Source organism: Physeter macrocephalus, chromosome 12, assembly GCF_002837175.3.
Source record: "Physeter macrocephalus isolate SW-GA chromosome 12, ASM283717v5, whole genome shotgun sequence".
Taxonomy (NCBI): domain Eukaryota; kingdom Metazoa; phylum Chordata; class Mammalia; order Artiodactyla; family Physeteridae; genus Physeter; species Physeter macrocephalus.
The window spans coordinates 64,406,773-64,425,995 of NC_041225.1; the positions used below are offsets into that span (position 1 = coordinate 64,406,773).

Here is a 19,223-nt window from a genome sequence, read left to right on the forward strand (position 1 = left end):
GCCGACCTTATTTTCATTGGACACATATCACTTATCTTTTCAACATTAATTCAAGAGGATGTTGAAACTAAAAATCTAATCCACATAATAATTCCTAAAAAACAAAATTCCTGAGACAAACAGTGAAATGTGGAGTATCTTAAAAATTTATTTTAGATTTCCTTCTTATTTTATGTGAGGAAAGTAAGGCTCAAAGAAATTAAACAGCTTTTATCCATAGTAGCTAGTAAGTAGCAGAATGGTCTGACTTCAGAGCTATTGCTTTTCCCACTCTGCCATTGACCAGCTGCAGGCTAGTCTGATAAGCACTCCGGGTCTCACATCCTGCCTCTCTAAAGCGAGGATAATATCTACCTTTCAGGGTCCCGTAAGGATTAAATGAGCCAATGGGAAGCAGTGTGATACGGTGAAAAGAATCAGACTTATGAGCCAGACACACGAGGTCCCACATCCTGGCTCTGTTTGTTAGCTTTGCAGGCGGTCGAGCTGCTGGGACTTCAGGTTCTCCTCTTTGAGACGTGAGAATTGTAGGACTGTTAGGAGGCTTCAGTAGGATACTGGCAGGAAAATATCATGAACGGTGGTACGTGGTAATTGTTCAACGATGATAGTTGGTAAAGCATTTGGAATTCACTCTAAGATTGTTTTTATTTTTATTTAATTCTCAAGCTTTCATTTGCCTTGAAAATTAGCTTTTTTTAAACTTCTTATTGAAGTATAACATACTTAAAGAAAAGTATATAAATTATTAATATATTTCAGTGAATTTTCACAAACACATTAATGTAACCGGTAGCTAGATAGAATTGTTAAAAAAGAACATTTCTTCATGTAAGGTATATACCTGTAAAAAAAAAGATTGCCAGGACCTCAGAAACCTTCCTCATGCCCCTTTCCAGGTATTACTCTCCTCTTTCCCCAGAGGTAACCATTATCCTACGTTCTTTGTTCTGTTGCCTGATACTGAACTTTATATTAAATGAGAATTATGTAGCATCTCTTTCAGATCTGGCTTCTTTTGTTCAATATTATATTTATAATATTCATCCATGTTATGTGTAGTTGTAATTGGTCCATTTTCATTCCTGTTGAGTATTCTGTCGTGTGAAAATACATAATTTATTTATCCATGCTTACAGCTTATGACTATTTGGGTAGTTTTCAAGTGTTTGACTATCATAGGGCTGCTATGGGCGTTCTTATACTTGTCTTTTGATAAACATGCATGTTTTTCTCTTGGGCGTATACTTAGAAGTAGAATTGCTAAGTTATAGGATACAAGTTCAATTTTCAAAGATCCTGCCAAACAGTTTTCAAAGTGTTTGTCCCAAATTCCACTCCCCCAAGCACTATATGATAGTTCCAATTGCTCCATAAACATGTCCGTCTTTGTATTTTCTGTCTTTCATTTTAGTCATTTGGGTGTTTTTGTTTTGTTTTGTTTTTATTCATTTGGGTGGTTTTAAATTGCTTTTCCTTGGTTAATAGTGACATTGGATACCTTCTTTTTTATGTTTATAGTAACGTTCAGGTGCCTATTCAAGTCTTCTTTTCTCCTGTTTCTCTATTGGGTTGACTGTCTTTTTATCATTGATTTATAGAAGTTCTTTATATGTTATGGGTATTAGTCCGCTGTTGGATACATGCATCTTCCACTTTGTGGCTTTCCTGTTTACTCTCTTTATTATACCTTGTGATAGAGATTTTTAAAATTTCATTCTAGTTCAATTTCTCAATTTATGGTTGTGCTTTTTGTATCCTGTTTAATAAAACGTTCCCTATTCCAGGATCAAGCTTTTTTGTTTTCACACCTGTGAAGTAGTTTTGGTCTACATTCCATAAAGTATTTTTTTTGGCTGGTAAGTTTTGTCTGCATCATCCTCTAAGGTGCAGAACTCTCTGTTGCTTTTAAGGTTCAGCAGAGTTTGGAGAAGATTTCTAAACTGGAGCAGGAAAAAGAACATTGGATGTTGGAAGCACAGTTAGCTAAAATCAAGCTGGAGAAAGAAAACCAGCGAACTGCAGATAAACTGAAGAGCACAAGTAATGGGCAGGCGGTTGGGGTAGCCCAGGAAGGGGCCGCCCTGGTGACCGCTGCGGGCCAGGAAGACGCGTCCGCCAAGGCTGTGCCGGAGGCTGTTCACAGCACTAGTCTGGTAAGTGTCTTCTTTTTTTAAATGGTAATTGGTGGGGATCCATCTTAGTGTTCAGTGTTAACCATCTAAAGTACATGTCACTTGATAACAGGAATAATCCATGTGCTCTAGAAAAAGCAGGTTGGTAAGCAGGATGCCCCCTTCAAAAAAGCAACTTTATTAAATTCTCTTTGATTTTACATGCGAGATTTCCCCATGGTAAGGGCTGTGTTCCTGGAGAAGATATAGTAAGTCAAATTTAAGATGATTCTGTTTCTCCACTGAAACATTGGTGATATGGGGGTTATGTTTCTGACAAAGGACTAACTGCCTAACTTTTTATAGAGATGATGGCAAATACCATTTTTAACCAATTACCATTTTTAACCAAATACCATTTTTAACCATTTTTAACCAATGGTATATTCCTGGGTAGTATAAAGCTTTATGACATACATATAATATAGAAACCCATCAGGTTAGCTAAACTTCATAAGACAATATACTGACAAGTTATTTTGCAACTTTATATTTCTTGTCTTATATTTAATTGCAGTGACTTAGAAGGTGAAGAAACATCTCTTTTGGAATTATAAAATTCAGTTACATTGAGAAAAGTTTTCTGATTATATTTTTCTGCCCACTGTAAAAAAAAAAAAAAAACAAAAAACTAGAAAATCTAGAAAATGACAAATCAGGAAGGGAAGGGAAAAAAACCCCTCAAAATTAGAAGGATCTCATTAAATATATTTTCGTTAGCATTTTCTGAGAAATTTGAGGAGAGCCATGGCACTTTTTGACAGCCCTGTCCTGAGGCTACCCCTGTAGCTCGCTGATGCTGTTGAAGAGCAAGTCATGGTCCTCACATCTCCCTTGCATCTGATTCAGAGCATACCTGATAGTAATATATACAAATTAACTTCTATTTTAAAGATGTATGCAGACCTCATTGCACCTCAACAGTGTCAGAAACGTGGATTATTATTAGTTTTCTTAGGTGTGATAATGATACTTTGATTATTTAGGAGAATACCTTTATTTTTTGGAGATAAATGCCAAAGTACTCAGGGTAAGGTGTCATCATATCTGCAACTTGCTCTCAGATTGTTCAGGAAATCTGTACATACGCAGATAAATTAAGCAAATGAGCAAATTGTTAATTACTGAATGTAGATGGTGGCTACATATGATTATTATACTTTTTCCCCCAACTTTTCTATATGTTTGAAAATTTTCATAATAAAATGTAGGGGAGGAAAAAAGAATGAAAATGTTTGAGAAAAGTAAAAAACATAAAGCAGACTTCTCAGAGCAGTGATCTGAATGGCTGCTATGCTCACTGGATGGTCCTTTGTGACCCCTGATGGCAAGTCTGAGTCTCAGCCCCGAGTGTTGCACATTGCCTGTGATAGGGGAAGATGACCGCCTAGAAGAACATTTAACAAACAGAGCAGAATTCTGACGTGAGTCCGGGTATCGTTTGGGGAAGTGCAACACTGCCAGCGCTCATCTTTGGACTTCCCTTCAGAGTCTGTCTTATTGATCAGGTCAGACTGTTCTCCATTGGGTCTGGTTTCTTCTTTCTCCTGTCTCCTCTCCCTGCTTCCCTGCATCTGCTCCTTCTGTTTTCTCCCATTTGCACTAACAGTAATTGGTGCCGTCAGGGAGTAACTATGGGACCAGACCAGGGAGGGCACTGATGACAGTGATAGTAATTGCAGTAATCATGTGCCAGCCACGGTTCTAAGGACTTTTCAGTGTGTTAACCCAGTCAGTCCTCACACAGATCCTATGAGATTTTAGGTACTATCATATCTTCATTTTATAGATGAGGAAACGGGGGGACAGAGAGGTAGAGTAACTCATCTGAAGTCACACACTTGGCAAGTGATGGATCTAGGGTTCAAACCCAGAACATCTAGGTCCACACCCTGTCCTTTTAATCAACATGGCCTTGTGCTCTGATGGGTGTCAGAAAATAGATCAGCGGACAAATGTATTTGTTTATGGCTTGCCTTTCTGAAGTACTGGAAGCTGGCAACACTGGTGTATTTGAGTCATTGATGTCAGTTGCTGAAACTCGAGAACTGTCTTTTTATTTGAACATTTTCAAAGGCGAGCACACCATTCTTACATAAGTAAGTGAGAAAGATTTCCAGGGACATGGGAAGCCTTCAGTACCAAACACTATTGGGCTGTGAGTGATGATGACTTTATTTGGGCTTGGTGAGTTTGGAAGTTGCTATAACTTTAAGTTGTCTGTCCGGTTAGCATGTGTGTGCTGTCTCTGTCTGCATCTGTTGAGGATCTCTTTCCTCCCACCCACTTCATAAGGTGCTAGCAGAGTAATTTTCCTAGAGTATGTTACTGATTATGCACTCTATTGCTTCTAGACTTTTAGTGGCTCCCTATTATCTATAGGATATAGTCCACTCATTCGTTTGGCATTCAGGGTCTGTGAACACCTATTCCAAACTACCTGTCTTCAGCATTTCCCTGTACAAACTCAAACCAAGCTCTCTTTCCTGATAATGTTTTTTGTGTTTTTGCTTCCCTGTCATTGTTCAAGCTGTTTCTTTTGCCTGGATGCCTGTTTATTCATAACTCCTGTCACCTACATACTCAAATACTTTGCCTTCCAACTCCTCGACTTTCTTGAATTCAAAACTCTTCCCATTATTAAGGTGCAGTTGAGTTGCCACATTTTCCGTGAACCGCAGTTTTGGGCATTGTCTTTGACAGTCAGGATCAGAGAACCAAGACCTGGTTGGCCTCCTTGCATTTTTCACAGTCTAGTCTATATGGTGAATCTTTTCCCGTCCCTTGGTTGCTTTCAGTCTAATGGAATGAGAGCCTGGATAGACATCTGTCCAGAGTGCTGGGGGATCACAGAGAAGTCGCCTGGAGGGCTTGGGGAGGACATCCCAAAGGAGGTAACATGGGTGGGTTTCATAAATGAGCAGGAGGCCAAGGCAGGAGAAGAGTATTTCAGGCTGAGAGAAGGGTCTCCCCACATAACTCTCTTTCTCTTCTTCATGTGGCAGATTCCTGCCAAAAATAACCTGGAGACAACGGAGAGAAAAAGAGATGGCATTTTTTTTTTTTTTTTTTTGCCTTCCCTGATGTTTCCTTTTCAGCCTTTCTTTTTTATCACCCCACCCCCACAACCTCCCATCCTGCCTTAAGTGAAGTTAAGTGAACTAAGTGTGTGTGTCTCCTTCTGTTGTCTTCCTCTTGGGTGTTGGAGCAAAGTCTGTGTCCATTTTAAAGTTAATTGATCAACAAAGGAAACTCACAAGTCCCCGGAAGATTCCTTTGGTTCAAGCACTTTGGGGCTGAAAAAGTTACATCAGATAGAAACTTATTTCTAACCCTATAGCATTGCAGAAGTTAAATGCTTATTATGTTTCATTAACATATCTAGGACTGTAATTTGAACATTCAGCCCCCTGTTAATTATTGTAATAAAAGATAGGGACTTCCCTGGTGGTGCAGTGGTTAAGAATCTGCCTGCCGATGCAGGGGTCACAGGTTCGATCCCTGGTCCGGGAAGATCCCACATGCCATGGAGCAACTAAGCCCGTGCGCCACAACTACCGAGCCTGCGCTCTAGAGCCCGTGAGCCACAACTACTGAGCCCGTGAGCCACAACTACTGAGGCCCGCGTGCCTAGAGCCCGTGCTCCGCAACAAGAGAAGCCACCACAATGAAGAGTAGCCCCCGCTCGCCGCAACTAGAGAAAGCCCATGCTTAGCAAAGAAGACACAACGCAGCCAAAAAAAAAAAAGAATAACAGTAACCTCAAGAAAGAAAAAGCACAGAAAACTACAAGCTTCCATTTTTGTTTGCTGAAATTAAAAAGCACTGCTTAAATTCACAGAATTTTTAAATGTATATATTTCAAGTATAAAAACAATACATGTACATTGTAGATAATTTTAAAATACAGAAGAGTAAAAGAAGAAAAAAAATGTTGACATTTTCCCGAATACCCAACAACCACTGTTAACATTTTTTTCTACAAAATTTCATACTTGGTTGACATTATACTATATAAAATTTAAAATCTTTTAGCATAAAGTTAATATGCAAACATTTATCCTGTTATTAGAAACTGTGTAAACTTATTGATTCCACAGTATTCTATATAGAATATACCTTAGTTTACCTATGATTGGACATTGGTTATTATTATTATTTTAAATAACATCTCATTTTTATGCATAAGATTCTTTCTGCATCCAGATGATTTCTTTGGGGTATATTCTCAGGGTTAGAGTTATTGGGTCAAAAGGCATGAATGTTTTTAAGTTCCTTGATCTTTATTGCCAAATTATTTTCTCAAAGGACTGTATTAGTTTAAACTCTCATCAGCAGCATATGAGAAAATGTTGAAATTATAAATTTTGTAACTTTTTCTTGAAGTTATATGATTCCGTTCCTTTTCAGGACTGTGTGCTGTACCACATTCTCAAACCATAACCCAGGAGTAAAGGGGATAAGGGGTAAATCCCATGCTTGTGATTTATTTTGCCAAATGTGCTCATATTTGAATGTATAAAATTAAAATGATGAGTGTGTTACTGTAAACGATTTTTCACTGAAAGACTAATTGCTATTCCTGCTTTAGTGTGTGGAAAATTATGGCTCCTCTATAAGAAAAGGTCTTATAAAAGATCCTTTTACAGCTAGGTGGGCATAACATTCATATACTGCTCACAATTCAGAGTAGTACTCTTGAGGATATTATTTAGAATCCATGAAAACTGTTTGTTGGGTGTCATCTCTGATTAACAGAATCCATCAAAACTGAGTTTCCAATAGTTTCCTTAACTTATTGAGCCCAAGCACATGCCCTTCCACTTTGAACAATAAAATGAATTCAAGAACCATGACTACGATCTGTTTTTGAACTCTGAATCTGCAAAAGCAAGCTTTAAAAAACCTGGCAGCACTTCAACATGTCTATAATACATATACTTTTTCTTTAGTTTAAATCTGAAATTAATACTTATTAATGTCATAATGATATTTCTTCTTTATCCTTTTGACCTTTCAGCCAGAGAGTTTGCTATTTTTGTTTTGCACGTGGAATGTTTAGTTATTATGGTCACCATGAAACTGTCTTTAGGTCTCCTTGGCCGCTGCTTTGGAAATAAGCGTAGCAATGACAAGAGGAGTTAAAAAACTGTTCTTCCTCCCTCTCTTCCCACACAATTTGTTGGGTTTCAGTGAAAACGGCTAACAGCATTCTGATAGAGGAAATAGTGATGGTCACTATCCATTACTGCCTCATGACAGAAATCATGACTGTGGTTACTTATCTGTAGGTCCAGCTTCTTTGTATTGAAAGATGATTGATTTGAGGGTAATCATCTAGAACTCCACTGCTAGTGTGCTTGGTTTTTTGTTGCTGTTGTTGTTTTGTTTGTTCATTTTGTTTTATTTTTTTAAAATGTTGCTTATTTTATTTTTTTGGCCGTGTCATGTAGCCTGTGGGATCTTAGTTCCCCAACCAGGGATCGAACCCCAGGCCCACAGCAGTGAAAGCTCTGAGTCCTAACCACTGGACTGCCAGGGAATTCCCGCAAGTGTGCTTTGAAACAGTGTGAACCGAGAAGAGAAAAACATTACAAGTGTTTAAGCTATTGCGTTTGAAGTGTAAGCAGTCTGTTCTAAAGCTTTTTTCCCTTATGTTCTAGATTGGGATTTTAACCAGGACGTCTGACAGTGAGGTAATGTGTGCTTAACATCATGTTGTTTGTTAGTAAACATCTTGCCACATGTTTGTTGACAAAATCCGGCAAAAGTCAGCTTCATCTAATTGCGTTTCTGACAATTCTAGCAAATGTGGATCCATGTTGCTTTTCTCTCTGGGTCAGTTTTAACTGTCACCAATAAATTACAGCCTGTCTGTAATTGCCTCCTTGAATGACTTGACTTGGCAGTTTGACAAGCTCGCTGGCATGTGGCAGGAGGCTGCGAGCCATTACCTTCCCAGTGGGCCGGCTGGCAAAGCAGGGCTTTTCAGGGCCTTGACCATCAGTGGGCTTGGTAGTTCTTTTCAGCCCTCAAGTGACTGAACCCAGGTCAGATTTGGCTTGTCAGATAGGTTTGCACATTTTAGTTTTGAAATATTACAAGATGTAAGCTCACAAATAACCATTAAAAGAACACTGAAGTCACTCAGCTTTGCAGTCAGTATGGTAAACTGGTAAATATAGTTCAAGTAACTTCTTTGATTTCCTTATTAGCCTTATACTTTAGGTAACCTTGAACTTCTGCATATATTTTTAAACTAAACTGAGTGGTGTGTCATTGTTAGAGTAACTAGTAGAAAACTAGTCTGGGACAAGGGCCATAAATTGTTCATTATAGAAATAGTTTAATTTGTTAGTATGTTTAAGAGTATTAGAGCTATTTTAAGATAATTTGGGGGAAAAAAGAATGTTCAGATTTTTAGGAGTTCCAATAAATGCTCCCCTTTCACCTGTTCTCTTCCAGTTAGAGGAGGGCATAGGAGTCAGACATATTGAGATTTTGAAAGTTAGGTGTGTGGCAGATAAAAACTGAGTGGAGAGACATGGCCCCATTGGTGGTGGGCCTCCCAAGACTTCACTTCGGCTTTGTTCTCTTGAAGCCTCAGCTTCATTGTGAGATAGGCAGGGTGCTGAATAAAAGAAATTTGCAATATATATTTACCCGCCCTGTCTGAAGTTTCTCTGAGGGGTGGGAAAACTATGATTTCCCATCAAATTTCAAAGGAAAATGTAGGAAATGTCTTTTTTTTTTTTTTTTGCTAAAGTGATATTAATTTTTTTTTTTTTCCTCTCTCTCTCTCTCTCTCTCTCAGAACTGCTTCATCCCACTGGCATTTATTTATTGAGTTATGTGTGCTCTGTTTAGGCTCCAGATGTGGAATCTCGGGAAGACTTAATTAGAAATCACTACATGGCAAGGATAGTGGAACTGACGTCTCAGCTACAGCTGGCTGATAGCAAGTCAGTGCATTTTTATGCTGAGGTGAGTGGAGAGTTAATTGGATCAGGTGGATTTTTCTAATCCCTTCAGGAATTAGGTCACTGTCCTGGCCTCCTGCTGTTCACTAGAAGAGAGAGGTCAGAGTCTGTGTGTCCGCAATATGGATTTGGTTAGAGTTCGTATAGATTGGTCCACATACCAACCAAAAATCTTTATTGCAGTGAGTATAACAGGTAGCCTTTCTTATGGTTATGTAACATGTTTTGGAGCATTGTAATTATAGATTATAATTATAATCTTGTTTTAGAGAGTTATAGGCAGGTAACATTCATAGGTCAAGGAATTTTCGTTTAGGGAAATTCAAAGCAAAGTACGCCTGGTTCTTTTTTTTTTTCTTTTTTTTACTCTCTAGTTTCTAAATGACAGCTTGTGGAAGTCAGTTTTTGTAAATGATAAAATGCAAAATGTAACCTCTTTTCAATCTTTAAAAAATATAAAATCTTTCTTTTTGTTACATTTTCTTCTTCCCTCACCAAATAATTCATTTTCTTAAGAGGATTAGAAAAACACTATACAGGATAATAAAATTATACAAATTCATTGATGAGAAGGGGAGAAAATGAAGGAAGAAATTACAGATAACAAAAAGTGAGAAACAAATGATGAGATAGAATGGATGTCGCTCAATGTATAAGAATACCTGTAAGGTCTCTGATGGGAAACTTTTTATTGAAAGGTTAGTTATAGATGTTAGATGGAGAATTATAATGCTTTAAACTGTTAAAGAAATTGACAAAGGAAAGACAACACCCTTCACTGGGATGCGACTTTGTGATTTTCTCCTATTTTACAGAGACGGAGAAGTTGATAGGAAGCCAGTTGCTAAGAGTGGAGGGGGGCTTTGCTTCTTTTCTCCTGCTGAAATAAATGATGTGCCTAGCTTAGTGATGCATACCTGTTTGATAAGATGATCGGTAGTGATAGCTGTTGAGCTGTAGAAAACGGGGAGGACGGCAAGCTGGACGACTCACCATAGAACTGCTGCAGTGCTTACCATCCCAACCACTCAGTGCACGCAGCACATCATGGTGGCCTGGTTTGGATCCCTAACTGCCTTCTGAGTTACTCTCTTAGACTTGATTGTCATCCTCGTGAGGACCCGTGCTTTGCAAAACTCTCTCCCTCTTTTTCAGGTTCAGTGCTGAGCACACAGATAGATGTGTGGTTAAAGGAGGGTGGTTGATTTGGTTGGCTGAACTTTCCTGAAATTCTCTTGTGAGGAATGAAATGAGTAACCGGGGAATTTCTGAGGCTGTTTTATTTCCAAGAGATTTGCTTATCTTAGTAAATTCTTTCAGCACAATTGTAATGCAAGAATTTTTAAATTGTTCTAGTTTTTCCTTGTCTGTAAACAGGAAGTGGTAACCCTCTGTACTTCTTTACTGGAATGGTCAGTCTGAGCATCTGATGTTGACATAACATTCGAACATGTCTTAACAGATCCTCCTTGTCAATCTCATGGTTCATCAGAAAATTTAGTGATCCTCTTAATGGCATGCCCTCTTTGAACAATAGTATGAAATAGAATTTTTCTTTTTTCTTCTTGATCTACTCTGTCTCTGGATAGCCTTGGTTAGAATCCCCAAAGAAAGCAAGTGGGATCTTTAAAGTTCTGCACTCACTTTTTTTTTTCATTTGTAGAGTGGGGCTGTAAAGCTTTTATTGTTCCTGTGATATGGTCTCCAATAAAGGACTTAAAACACAAGAAAAGTATCTTAGGATTCATATTGCATGATGCTGTTGATCACTTTTGAAATAACCCCTTCCCTTCTCATCCAGTGTGGGTGTAAATGAATCCTGGGTAAATGTAGAAACTTCTGGTGGTTTTGTAGCCACTGGTCATCAGGCTAGAGCTAGGAAAAAACATCAGTGAGCTTGGGTTAGTAGACTTTTTTTCCCTTATTAAAGTGATGAGAGTGAGGACCACATCTTTCTTTTGTGTGCTCCAGTGTGTGGTACAAGGCCTGTAGATATTCAGTAGATATTTGTGGAAGGAAGGGAGGAAGTACTTTCGGTTTGGGGGATTGTTTTCTAGTAACCTTCCCTGAAGCAAATTTGCTTTGGGGAAACGGTCCCTGGGATAATTGAATGTTTTCTGATTTAACAGTGCCGAGCACTCTCTAAAAGACTGGCCTTGGCTGAAAAGTCTAAAGAGGCACTGGCAGAAGAGATGAAAGTAGCCAGTCAGAACATCAGCAGACTTCAGGTGAGTTCATGCTACCTAACTAGTGTTAGTATGTTTTTTCACTGAAAGTTCTTGGGCCAAAAAAATCAGCATTTCCTTTCTCAAATGGTGGCATTTGACCTCTAGACATAACATTTTTCTAACCATTTTATTTCTAACTCATTTTAAAGTAACATCTCATCTATGTCAGGCAAGAAGTAGTTGTATTATTTATTGCTCTGACTTGATTTTAATTGTAAGTAGTTTTGTAGTCAGCATTTCTCTGAATAGTACTTATTTACCCAAAGTCCTTCCTTTTTCTCCTTCTCCCAGTTAATCCTTGTCATGGTGGGTGGGAGGCTTGTTCTGTTCACGTGAGTCTGTTCGTTCTCTTTACTGTTTCATAAAACTGACATAAACTGAAAGGTAGGGCTGCAAAATATTCCTCCTTACTCACTGCTTTGTTTTAAAGCCTAGCTTCCAGAAAGCCCCTATTAAATATAGAAGTGATACCGGCAAAGAAATAATTCATGCACTTCCTCCTGGTTTCAAGTTCGTTTATCAGATTAGCTAGGAGCACAGGATTAGATTTTAAAAGGTCAAAGAGAGCCCGAGAGCTGGAAAGAGAGAGGAAGGTGCTTCTTCCAGGGAGGGCCCTGCCCAGAGGGCCGTCAAGGTGTGGGGTAGTGGGAATGTGCCAGAGATCACCTTCCCCACCTCACCTAAGGTTCAGGAAAACCAAAGAGAATGAGAAAGATCGTATAGCCCTCTTGGTTTTTTTGTGACATTTTTATACCTGGCATAGGAGGAAACTTTTTCATTTTTGCAAAGAAATTCCGAACATATTTTGAAGGCTGAGAAAAACCTCTGCCCTGTTTCTTTTAACTTTGCTCTCTTGTTAGGCCTGTGGCTTAACCTTCATATTAATTGATCAGATAGGTCATCTTGATAGGTTACTTTGCAAACATTTTTTTCCTAAATTAAAAAAGCTTTAGAGTGGTATGACTAGTGGGGTTTTGCTTTCTCTTTTCTTTTTTCCCTGGCCATTTAGGATGAGCTGACAACGACCAAGAGGAGTTATGAGGATCAGTTAAGTATGATGAGCGACCACCTGTGCAGCATGAACGAGACACTATCTAAACAGAGAGAAGAGATTGACACACTAAAGATGTCTAGTAAGGTAAGGGAGGAAGGGGTCTCTCTGCAGTGTAATATTTAATATTTAATGTATTTAATACAAGGTATTTCATTGCTGTGTGTTTCATGAACAAAAGGTTAAGAGATCTGAAGTGTTTATTAATCATTTCACTTGTCTTCTTATCTGAAAGTAGAATGAAGATTCTTTGATTGAGTTATAAGTTGAGAGGAGGTCTGACCTCTGAGGCCCTAACACTGTGACCGTTGCTTTTTGGCATTTTGGGCATTTTTGGAATTTCTGCTACTGTTCTGTTAGTTAGGAGGATTCTTGGGGGGTTTATGATGGGGATTACTCTATCTATGTGAATCTAAAATGGTGCTGTTGAAGAGTAACCTTCTTTAGCAAATGTATTCTCATACGTATTCATATAACCTAGGACTGTCTTGTCCTTTTAATTCCCAAGACTTCTTAGATTTCATTTCCCATAAAGCCTCTGCTTGTCCAGGCTGGGGTCAGTAGATATTGGTAATGTTTTTGTGTTGAAGGGCATATCCACGTATCATGTCTCTTTGTTGTATCATAATGTATATACTCTTACCATGAAAGGTAAGCTTCAAGAGGCCAGAGAGTTGGTTTCATGCATCATCTCAGATGCTTGGCATATTTTGGTAACTCAGACAATACTCTGCCACCAGCAGCTTGGATTTACTGTCTCCAGCCTGTGCTCTTTGAAATCCACTGCTGCCCCTTACCGATCTAGCAGGCGTGTATTGAGTTCCTGCCATGTGCTGGCACTGGGGAAGACATAGAGATGAACAAACCATAGCTTCATTTTAGCATCTGCCAGTGGTGGTACAGAGCAGCATCCCTCTCAGTTGGTATCTCCTTGGAAAATATATCATGTCAATGCCCTAGAATCTGTGTTATGTAATTTTGCTTCTCAGTGTAGTTTCGTGTTACTGATTGGCCTCTGGCTGCTTCAGAGAATGTCTGTGATGCTTTTCTGGGACATCTTGTGATGATTGTAACCAGCCAGTGTGGTTCTGATTCGGGTTCTCCAGTTACCTGTGCTTCAGGAACTTGAGCTTGGAGGTAGAGGGTGGAGTGTTGGTCCTCTTGGAGAACGCCTCCTTTAACCCTTTTGGCCTCTTGATATTCCATCAGGGCAATAGCCGACTCATGTAGAAAGCACGTGTGTTAGTGGGAGTAGTAGGAGAAAGCCTGCTTTAGCACCTAACATTTGAAAAAAAGTAGCAGTGATTATAGGGAAAGTTTTCAGACCTCAGAGCTGCAGAAGGCATTAGGTTCTGAATTGAGAAGGGTCATTGTGGGGTATAGCAAAGCTCATTGTCCCAAAGGTAATTGTATTGCAGCCACTTTAGAAGTGAGGGAAGTTTTAAGCCCTCTTAGAACTTTTTAATCTAGTCCTTAGAATATCTGTCATTAATAAAACACTGAGTTAGAGATCCTTCTTCACTTTGTAGTTTCTGTTGTTAACCTTTCTTTGATCATTCTGTGGTTCCTATATTTTGCACACCTCCCCATTTATTAGTCATTTAAATTGCTATAGCATCATCTTATGGCTGAGTTGACATGGTGTCCATTGGATACCAAGTAAACATCCTGAAACCATTTGTTTGCTATGATCTTGCTCTTAATGTGTGTGTTCTGCAATCATTTCCTGCTTAATGAAAAAAAGTATTTATATGTAATAGTTAAATGTAGGAATTTGAACCTCTCCAGAAAGAAGAAAAGTTACATAAAACTGGAAAGTCCAAAATCTCCATATGTGAGGGAATTGGGAATAAGTTAAGACATCTTCTCTCTAACTTGTTCTCAACTGGTATCTGATCTTCCCCTTGACAGTAATCATTACCATTGGGGTGTTAGTTGGCACATGTTCAAAATTAGTACCTATTAAGACCTTTTAAAAGGTGTTTATTTCAACAGCAAAGGAACATGTTCAGGCTAAAATTTTTTATCAGCTTTATGAAATCATAAACTACATTGTCTTTGGAACAAAATGAATATTTGAGGTTTGATAAATCCAAGATAGCTTTCTTTTCTTTCTTTATTGCCTGTTCTCAGACCCCAGGGGAATAAGGTTCATGGATGGAGAAAGTGGGGAGAGTTAAAAGTAACAAACCGCTCTGTGATTCCTGTATAAAAGTTAGCGATGCAAGGTTATCAGCCGTTCTCGCTCTTGGAAACTAAAGTTTTCCACAGTGAAATATGGCTTCCAGACAGCTTGGTGTCTAAACTGCGTGAATGATTTTTCTAGAGGTTGGCGTTCTTATTGTTGATATTTTTCTTTGCACAGGGGAATTCTAAAAAGAACAAGAGTCGATAGTTTACAGAGAGCTGGTTGGTGACTTCTTTGCAGAGCTGCTACTGCTGCGCGGAGCTGCGGGGCCGAGACTCCATGTCCAGGACTGGCCGCCTTCAGGAAGCTGGAGTGTTGTTGGACCTAGTAAAGTAGTCAGTGTTGTAAATGGCCTTGAAGTATTTAAAATATATTTGTAACCAGTAAGGTAAATCCAGAATTTGATGTTGACAGTAAAACGGAAAACAGTACACATACCATGGATATTGTAGGTTTCCTTATGCTGTTTTTACTGTGCACTTTTTAAAATTAGGCTTTAATTTCAGTATGTAAGAACAACAAATATTTTGTATATTTTCAAACTCAGTGATATGGTAATCAATTTGGTATCTGTGGAATAGGTATGTGTTTCTGGATAAAATGCTTAAATTGTCAAACTGTCATTAATTCTTGCTGTAATTGAAAGCAGTCTCCAATTCTTTTTGAAGACTTGTTCATTCTCTCTCTCTCTCCCTCCCTCTCTCCTGCTCTCTCTCTCTCTGTTCTGGAGGGAGTGAGCCTTGAAAACTTCAGATCTTGTGGCTTTATTATCATTGTCTTCAGCTCTTCAGTACCCTCTCTGTGTTGGAATAATAGGCTTAAGGAAATTGATGTCAATAAATTCATACTTATATCAAACTTTCAGTCTCTCTATGAAAAATCTGATGAAGGAAACTAAAACTTATTAAAGTAAGCTTCACAAAATTTACCAAATCCCAATTGATTTTGATATAATCTTTCTAATCCCCCGAATTGGAATAATCGTACAGTTAATCCTTTATTAAGGCTTTGAGTACCTCCCAAGGTACTTGTAACCATGCTTCAAGCAAGGACCCTGAGCCCTTTCAGGCTCCTCTTGGTTTCTTTCATAAACATTGTGTCATTTCAGTGTATATTTCAGGGGTGAAATTTCTCCCAGCACCTCCATCCCCAAGTCTCTAAATATATTGCTCCTTCCTTCTGAGTTTCCTGCACATGCCCATTTCACTCCAGGTCCAAGTCCCCAGACTAGGTCCGCAGACCTGAAACCCCTTCTTCCTCACCTCCCTGCCTGCAGCTCCATCTCCTTTGAGCCTCTTCTCTAGGTAGTTGCTAGTCACCCTCCAAAATGCTTTATTCTGTTTCACCTGAGAGCTCATCACCAGCTTCCCTCCGTGCTCAACATAAAGGCCAACTCCTTGGCCTCTGTGCCACTGTAGAGGCAGACTGGTGGTTGTGCCCAGTCCTCACAGTATGAAAGTGTTTGAATCCTGTCTCGGGGATCTCTGGGTCAGGCAACTCAGTCCCATCCTCCCAGCCCTTTGAGTCCCTAGGCCCTTTGTCCTTTCCGTTTTCTGTGACCTGCTCATTTTAATTCTCCATCAACTGAACCAGCTGTTTTCACTGTAGCTGCACCTAAGCCCCCAAGCACCATGCTGATTAGCTCCACCGTAAACCTAGAGCTTCCCGCCTCTGCTAGACCTTCAGTGTTCTGTGACGCTGCATTTGGAATTTCTGGTCCATTTCTATTCCTCGTTTGGAGAGTTTGGGATGAAGGAGTGACCTCATCTGGCTTATGTTTTAGTGGAATTGTGGGCTGCTATGCTGAGAATAGATTGTAGGGGAGCAACGGCGGAAGCAGACAGACGAGTTGGGGAGCTGTTGCAGTAACAGGAGGCTGTTGAGAGATGATGGTATAGCCTGGACCGTGCTGGTGGCAGTGGAAGTTGTGGGAAGTCTATTTCTGGATTTATTTTGAAGAGAGTGGATAGGAATTGCTGAAATTGCAACTCTTTCCCCCGTACACTTCTATTACTCTTCTCTGCCTTGTTTTACTCCTAATACTGGTTTGGCCAAAAAGTTCATTTGGGTCTTTTCTGTAACATCTTATGGAAAGACCCGAACGAACTTTTTGGCCAACCGTACTTGTCAGAATCTAACATACCATATGCTTGGCTTATTGATCTTATTTATTGCCTGTTTCCACCTCTAGAAGATACAGCTCCACAAAGGCAGGTTTTTGGTCTAGTTTGTTCACTGCCGTCTTCCCCTGTACCTGGAACACTGCCTGGCATTCAGTGAGCATTTATTTGTTGAATGAATGTTGACTGGGCGGAATGTGGAGTGTGAGAGAAAGAGGAGTCAAAGGTGAAGCCAAGGATTTTGACCTGAACAAACCTGACTGAGAGGGAGGGTCGAGCTAGCTTCCACCTGGTTGTGACTTAGCTGAACACCTGGAATCACCTTGGATTGCTCCTCGCCTGGCACATCTCATTTGCTTATCTTGTCCTACTGAATCTTCCTGCCTGCCTTTGCATATCTCTCCATTCTAACCTCTCCTTATTTGATACCTTAAATCAAGTCCTGGCTCCCTACCGTCTGGATGACTCGTCTTCCTGTTCTCAAGACCTCCCGCCCCTTTTACCAGACTCTTTCTGAAACATATCTCTGCAGAGCTGTTTCCCTGTTGGAAAGAAGGCCTTCACAGTGGCCCCTCATTGCCCACTCGGCGCGATCTGGCTGTAGTGTGTACAAATGAGACATGTACGCTGACCGTCGCTCACTTTCTCCTCGTTCTCCTCCAAGCACCCAGTGTACTCTCTCTCTGCCTTTCTGAAACTCCTCAGACCTCTGGGTCAGGAAGAGTTTCACTTCTCCTGAGACATGGGCCTGTTTTTCTAAGTTCACTTCTCCTGAGACGTGGACCTGTCCTGTTTTCACATTTATAGAGAAAATGTGAACCTTGGGTTGCGTCCCTCTTGGCTTTGGTGGCTGAGACTTGTATCTCCCACCAGCCATGAGCTGCCAGAGCTCCCAGACCAGGCACCCTTATCGCCCTGCTTGGTGGCTGGTCCCACGGACCTGCAGGCCGTGCTTGTGGACTGCTCGGCCACTCTGTAAGGGTCAGTGCCCCTGGGAGGTTTCCTAGAGTTCCCTGAGGGACAGGGCAGGACTGTAGAGGGTGCAGTTGGTTTCCTGGCAAAATTGTCCCCTTTTAACTGCTAAGATCTTCACTCTCTTGGCAGAATCCCTTGCCAAGGCATATAGTGACCACCATTTGTTAGCCATTTGCTTAAGTCAGGCATGGGTAAGACTTGACAGGACTTAATTCATTGGAACCTCCAATAATTGTATCTCATTGGTGCTATTACTGTCCCCGTTGTATAGACAGAAAACTACGGCTTAGAGAGGCTCAGCAGTTTGCCCACAGTCACGCAGCTAGTACGTGTAGGGCCGGGACTCAGATCCAGGCTAGTCTGATTCCAGAGCATGGGTTATTCACTGCTGTGGTGTGAGCCTTTTACATTGGGGGCATTCAGTTCTATTCCTACAGGCACTGTTGGTATATATTTGGAGGATAAAATATTAAAGTTCTCAGTAACTCCTGTACTTCATTCAACTTTCCCTTCCCATGTCTTCATTAAGTATCCCTACCCCTTCTTTCAGCATTTATTTAGCTTCTTGGGCTAATGGCCCAGGTACAAGGTTTGCTTTTGACATGATTTTTTTCTTCTCTGACACTTATTTTTTTATTTTCTTGAATTTTATTTTATTTTTTTATACAGCAGGTTCTTATTAGTCATCCATTTTATACACAGCAGTGTATACATGTCAGTCCCAATCACCCAATTCATCATACCACCATCCCCACCCCCCCGCCACTTTCCTCCCTTGGTGTCCATACGTTTGTTCTTTACATCTGTGTCTCTATTTCTGCCCTGCAAACCGGTTCATCTGTACCATTTTTCTAGGTTCCACATATATGCATTAATATACGATATTTGTTTTTCTCTTTCTGACTTACTCTGTATGACAGTCTCTAGATCCGTCCATGTCTCGACAAATGACCCAATTTCGTTCCCTTTTATAGCTGAGTAATATTCCATTGTATATATGTACCACAGCTTCTTTATCCATTCGTCTGTCGCTGGGCATTTAGGTTGCTTCCATGACCTGGCTATTGTAAATAGTGCTGCAGTGAACATTGGGGTGCATGCGTCTTTTTGAATTATGGTTTTCTCTGTGTGACCCTTATTTTTATTTATGTATTCCCCGTTACACAAACCTTCCCAACTACCAAATTCTGAATTTAATAAATTTATGCCATGAAGCTGCCCCTTCCTTATAATCCTCTTTCTGTACAACCTTCATTGTTATTTCTCTTTTCTTAAGGGAATTTTCTATAACCTACACAAAACTAGAGACTAGTATGAACCCGTATGTCCCCATCACTTCTTATGAACATTTTGTTAATCTTGTTTCATTTTTTTTCCCACAATTCTTCTTTTCCTGGCGTATTTTAAAGCAGGTCCCAGACATTGGATCGTTTCCCCTGTAAACACTTCGGTTATGTATACTTTTGTAAAGATGGTGAGCACTAACTTCTAAGTCTGCCTTACCCAT

General features: G+C 39.9%; 1 protein-coding gene across 6 annotated transcripts in view; it reads left to right on the forward strand.

Moving 5' to 3' along the window:
• Positions 1-15,479, forward strand: part of PPP1R21 (protein phosphatase 1 regulatory subunit 21) — a 61,395-nt gene extending 45,916 nt beyond the window's left edge. For 4 of the 6 annotated variants that reach the window (XM_007118264.2, XM_007118266.4, XM_007118265.4 and 1 more), the window contains 6 exons: positions 1,914-2,156; positions 7,838-7,870; positions 9,042-9,158; positions 11,284-11,382; positions 12,392-12,520; positions 14,799-15,479. In XM_007118264.2, the coding sequence (XP_007118326.2) occupies positions 1,914-2,156; positions 7,838-7,870; positions 9,042-9,158; positions 11,284-11,382; positions 12,392-12,520; positions 14,799-14,828 (651 nt within the window). In that variant the 3' untranslated portion in view covers positions 14,829-15,479. Of the gene's footprint in view, positions 1-1,913; positions 2,157-6,584; positions 6,641-7,837; positions 7,871-9,041; positions 9,159-11,283; positions 11,383-12,391; positions 12,521-14,798 lie in introns of those variants that run through there. The other 2 variants (XM_028496752.2, XR_003682282.2) reach the window with 2 other exon arrangements.
• The last annotated feature ends 3,744 nt before the right edge of the window (positions 15,480-19,223 follow it).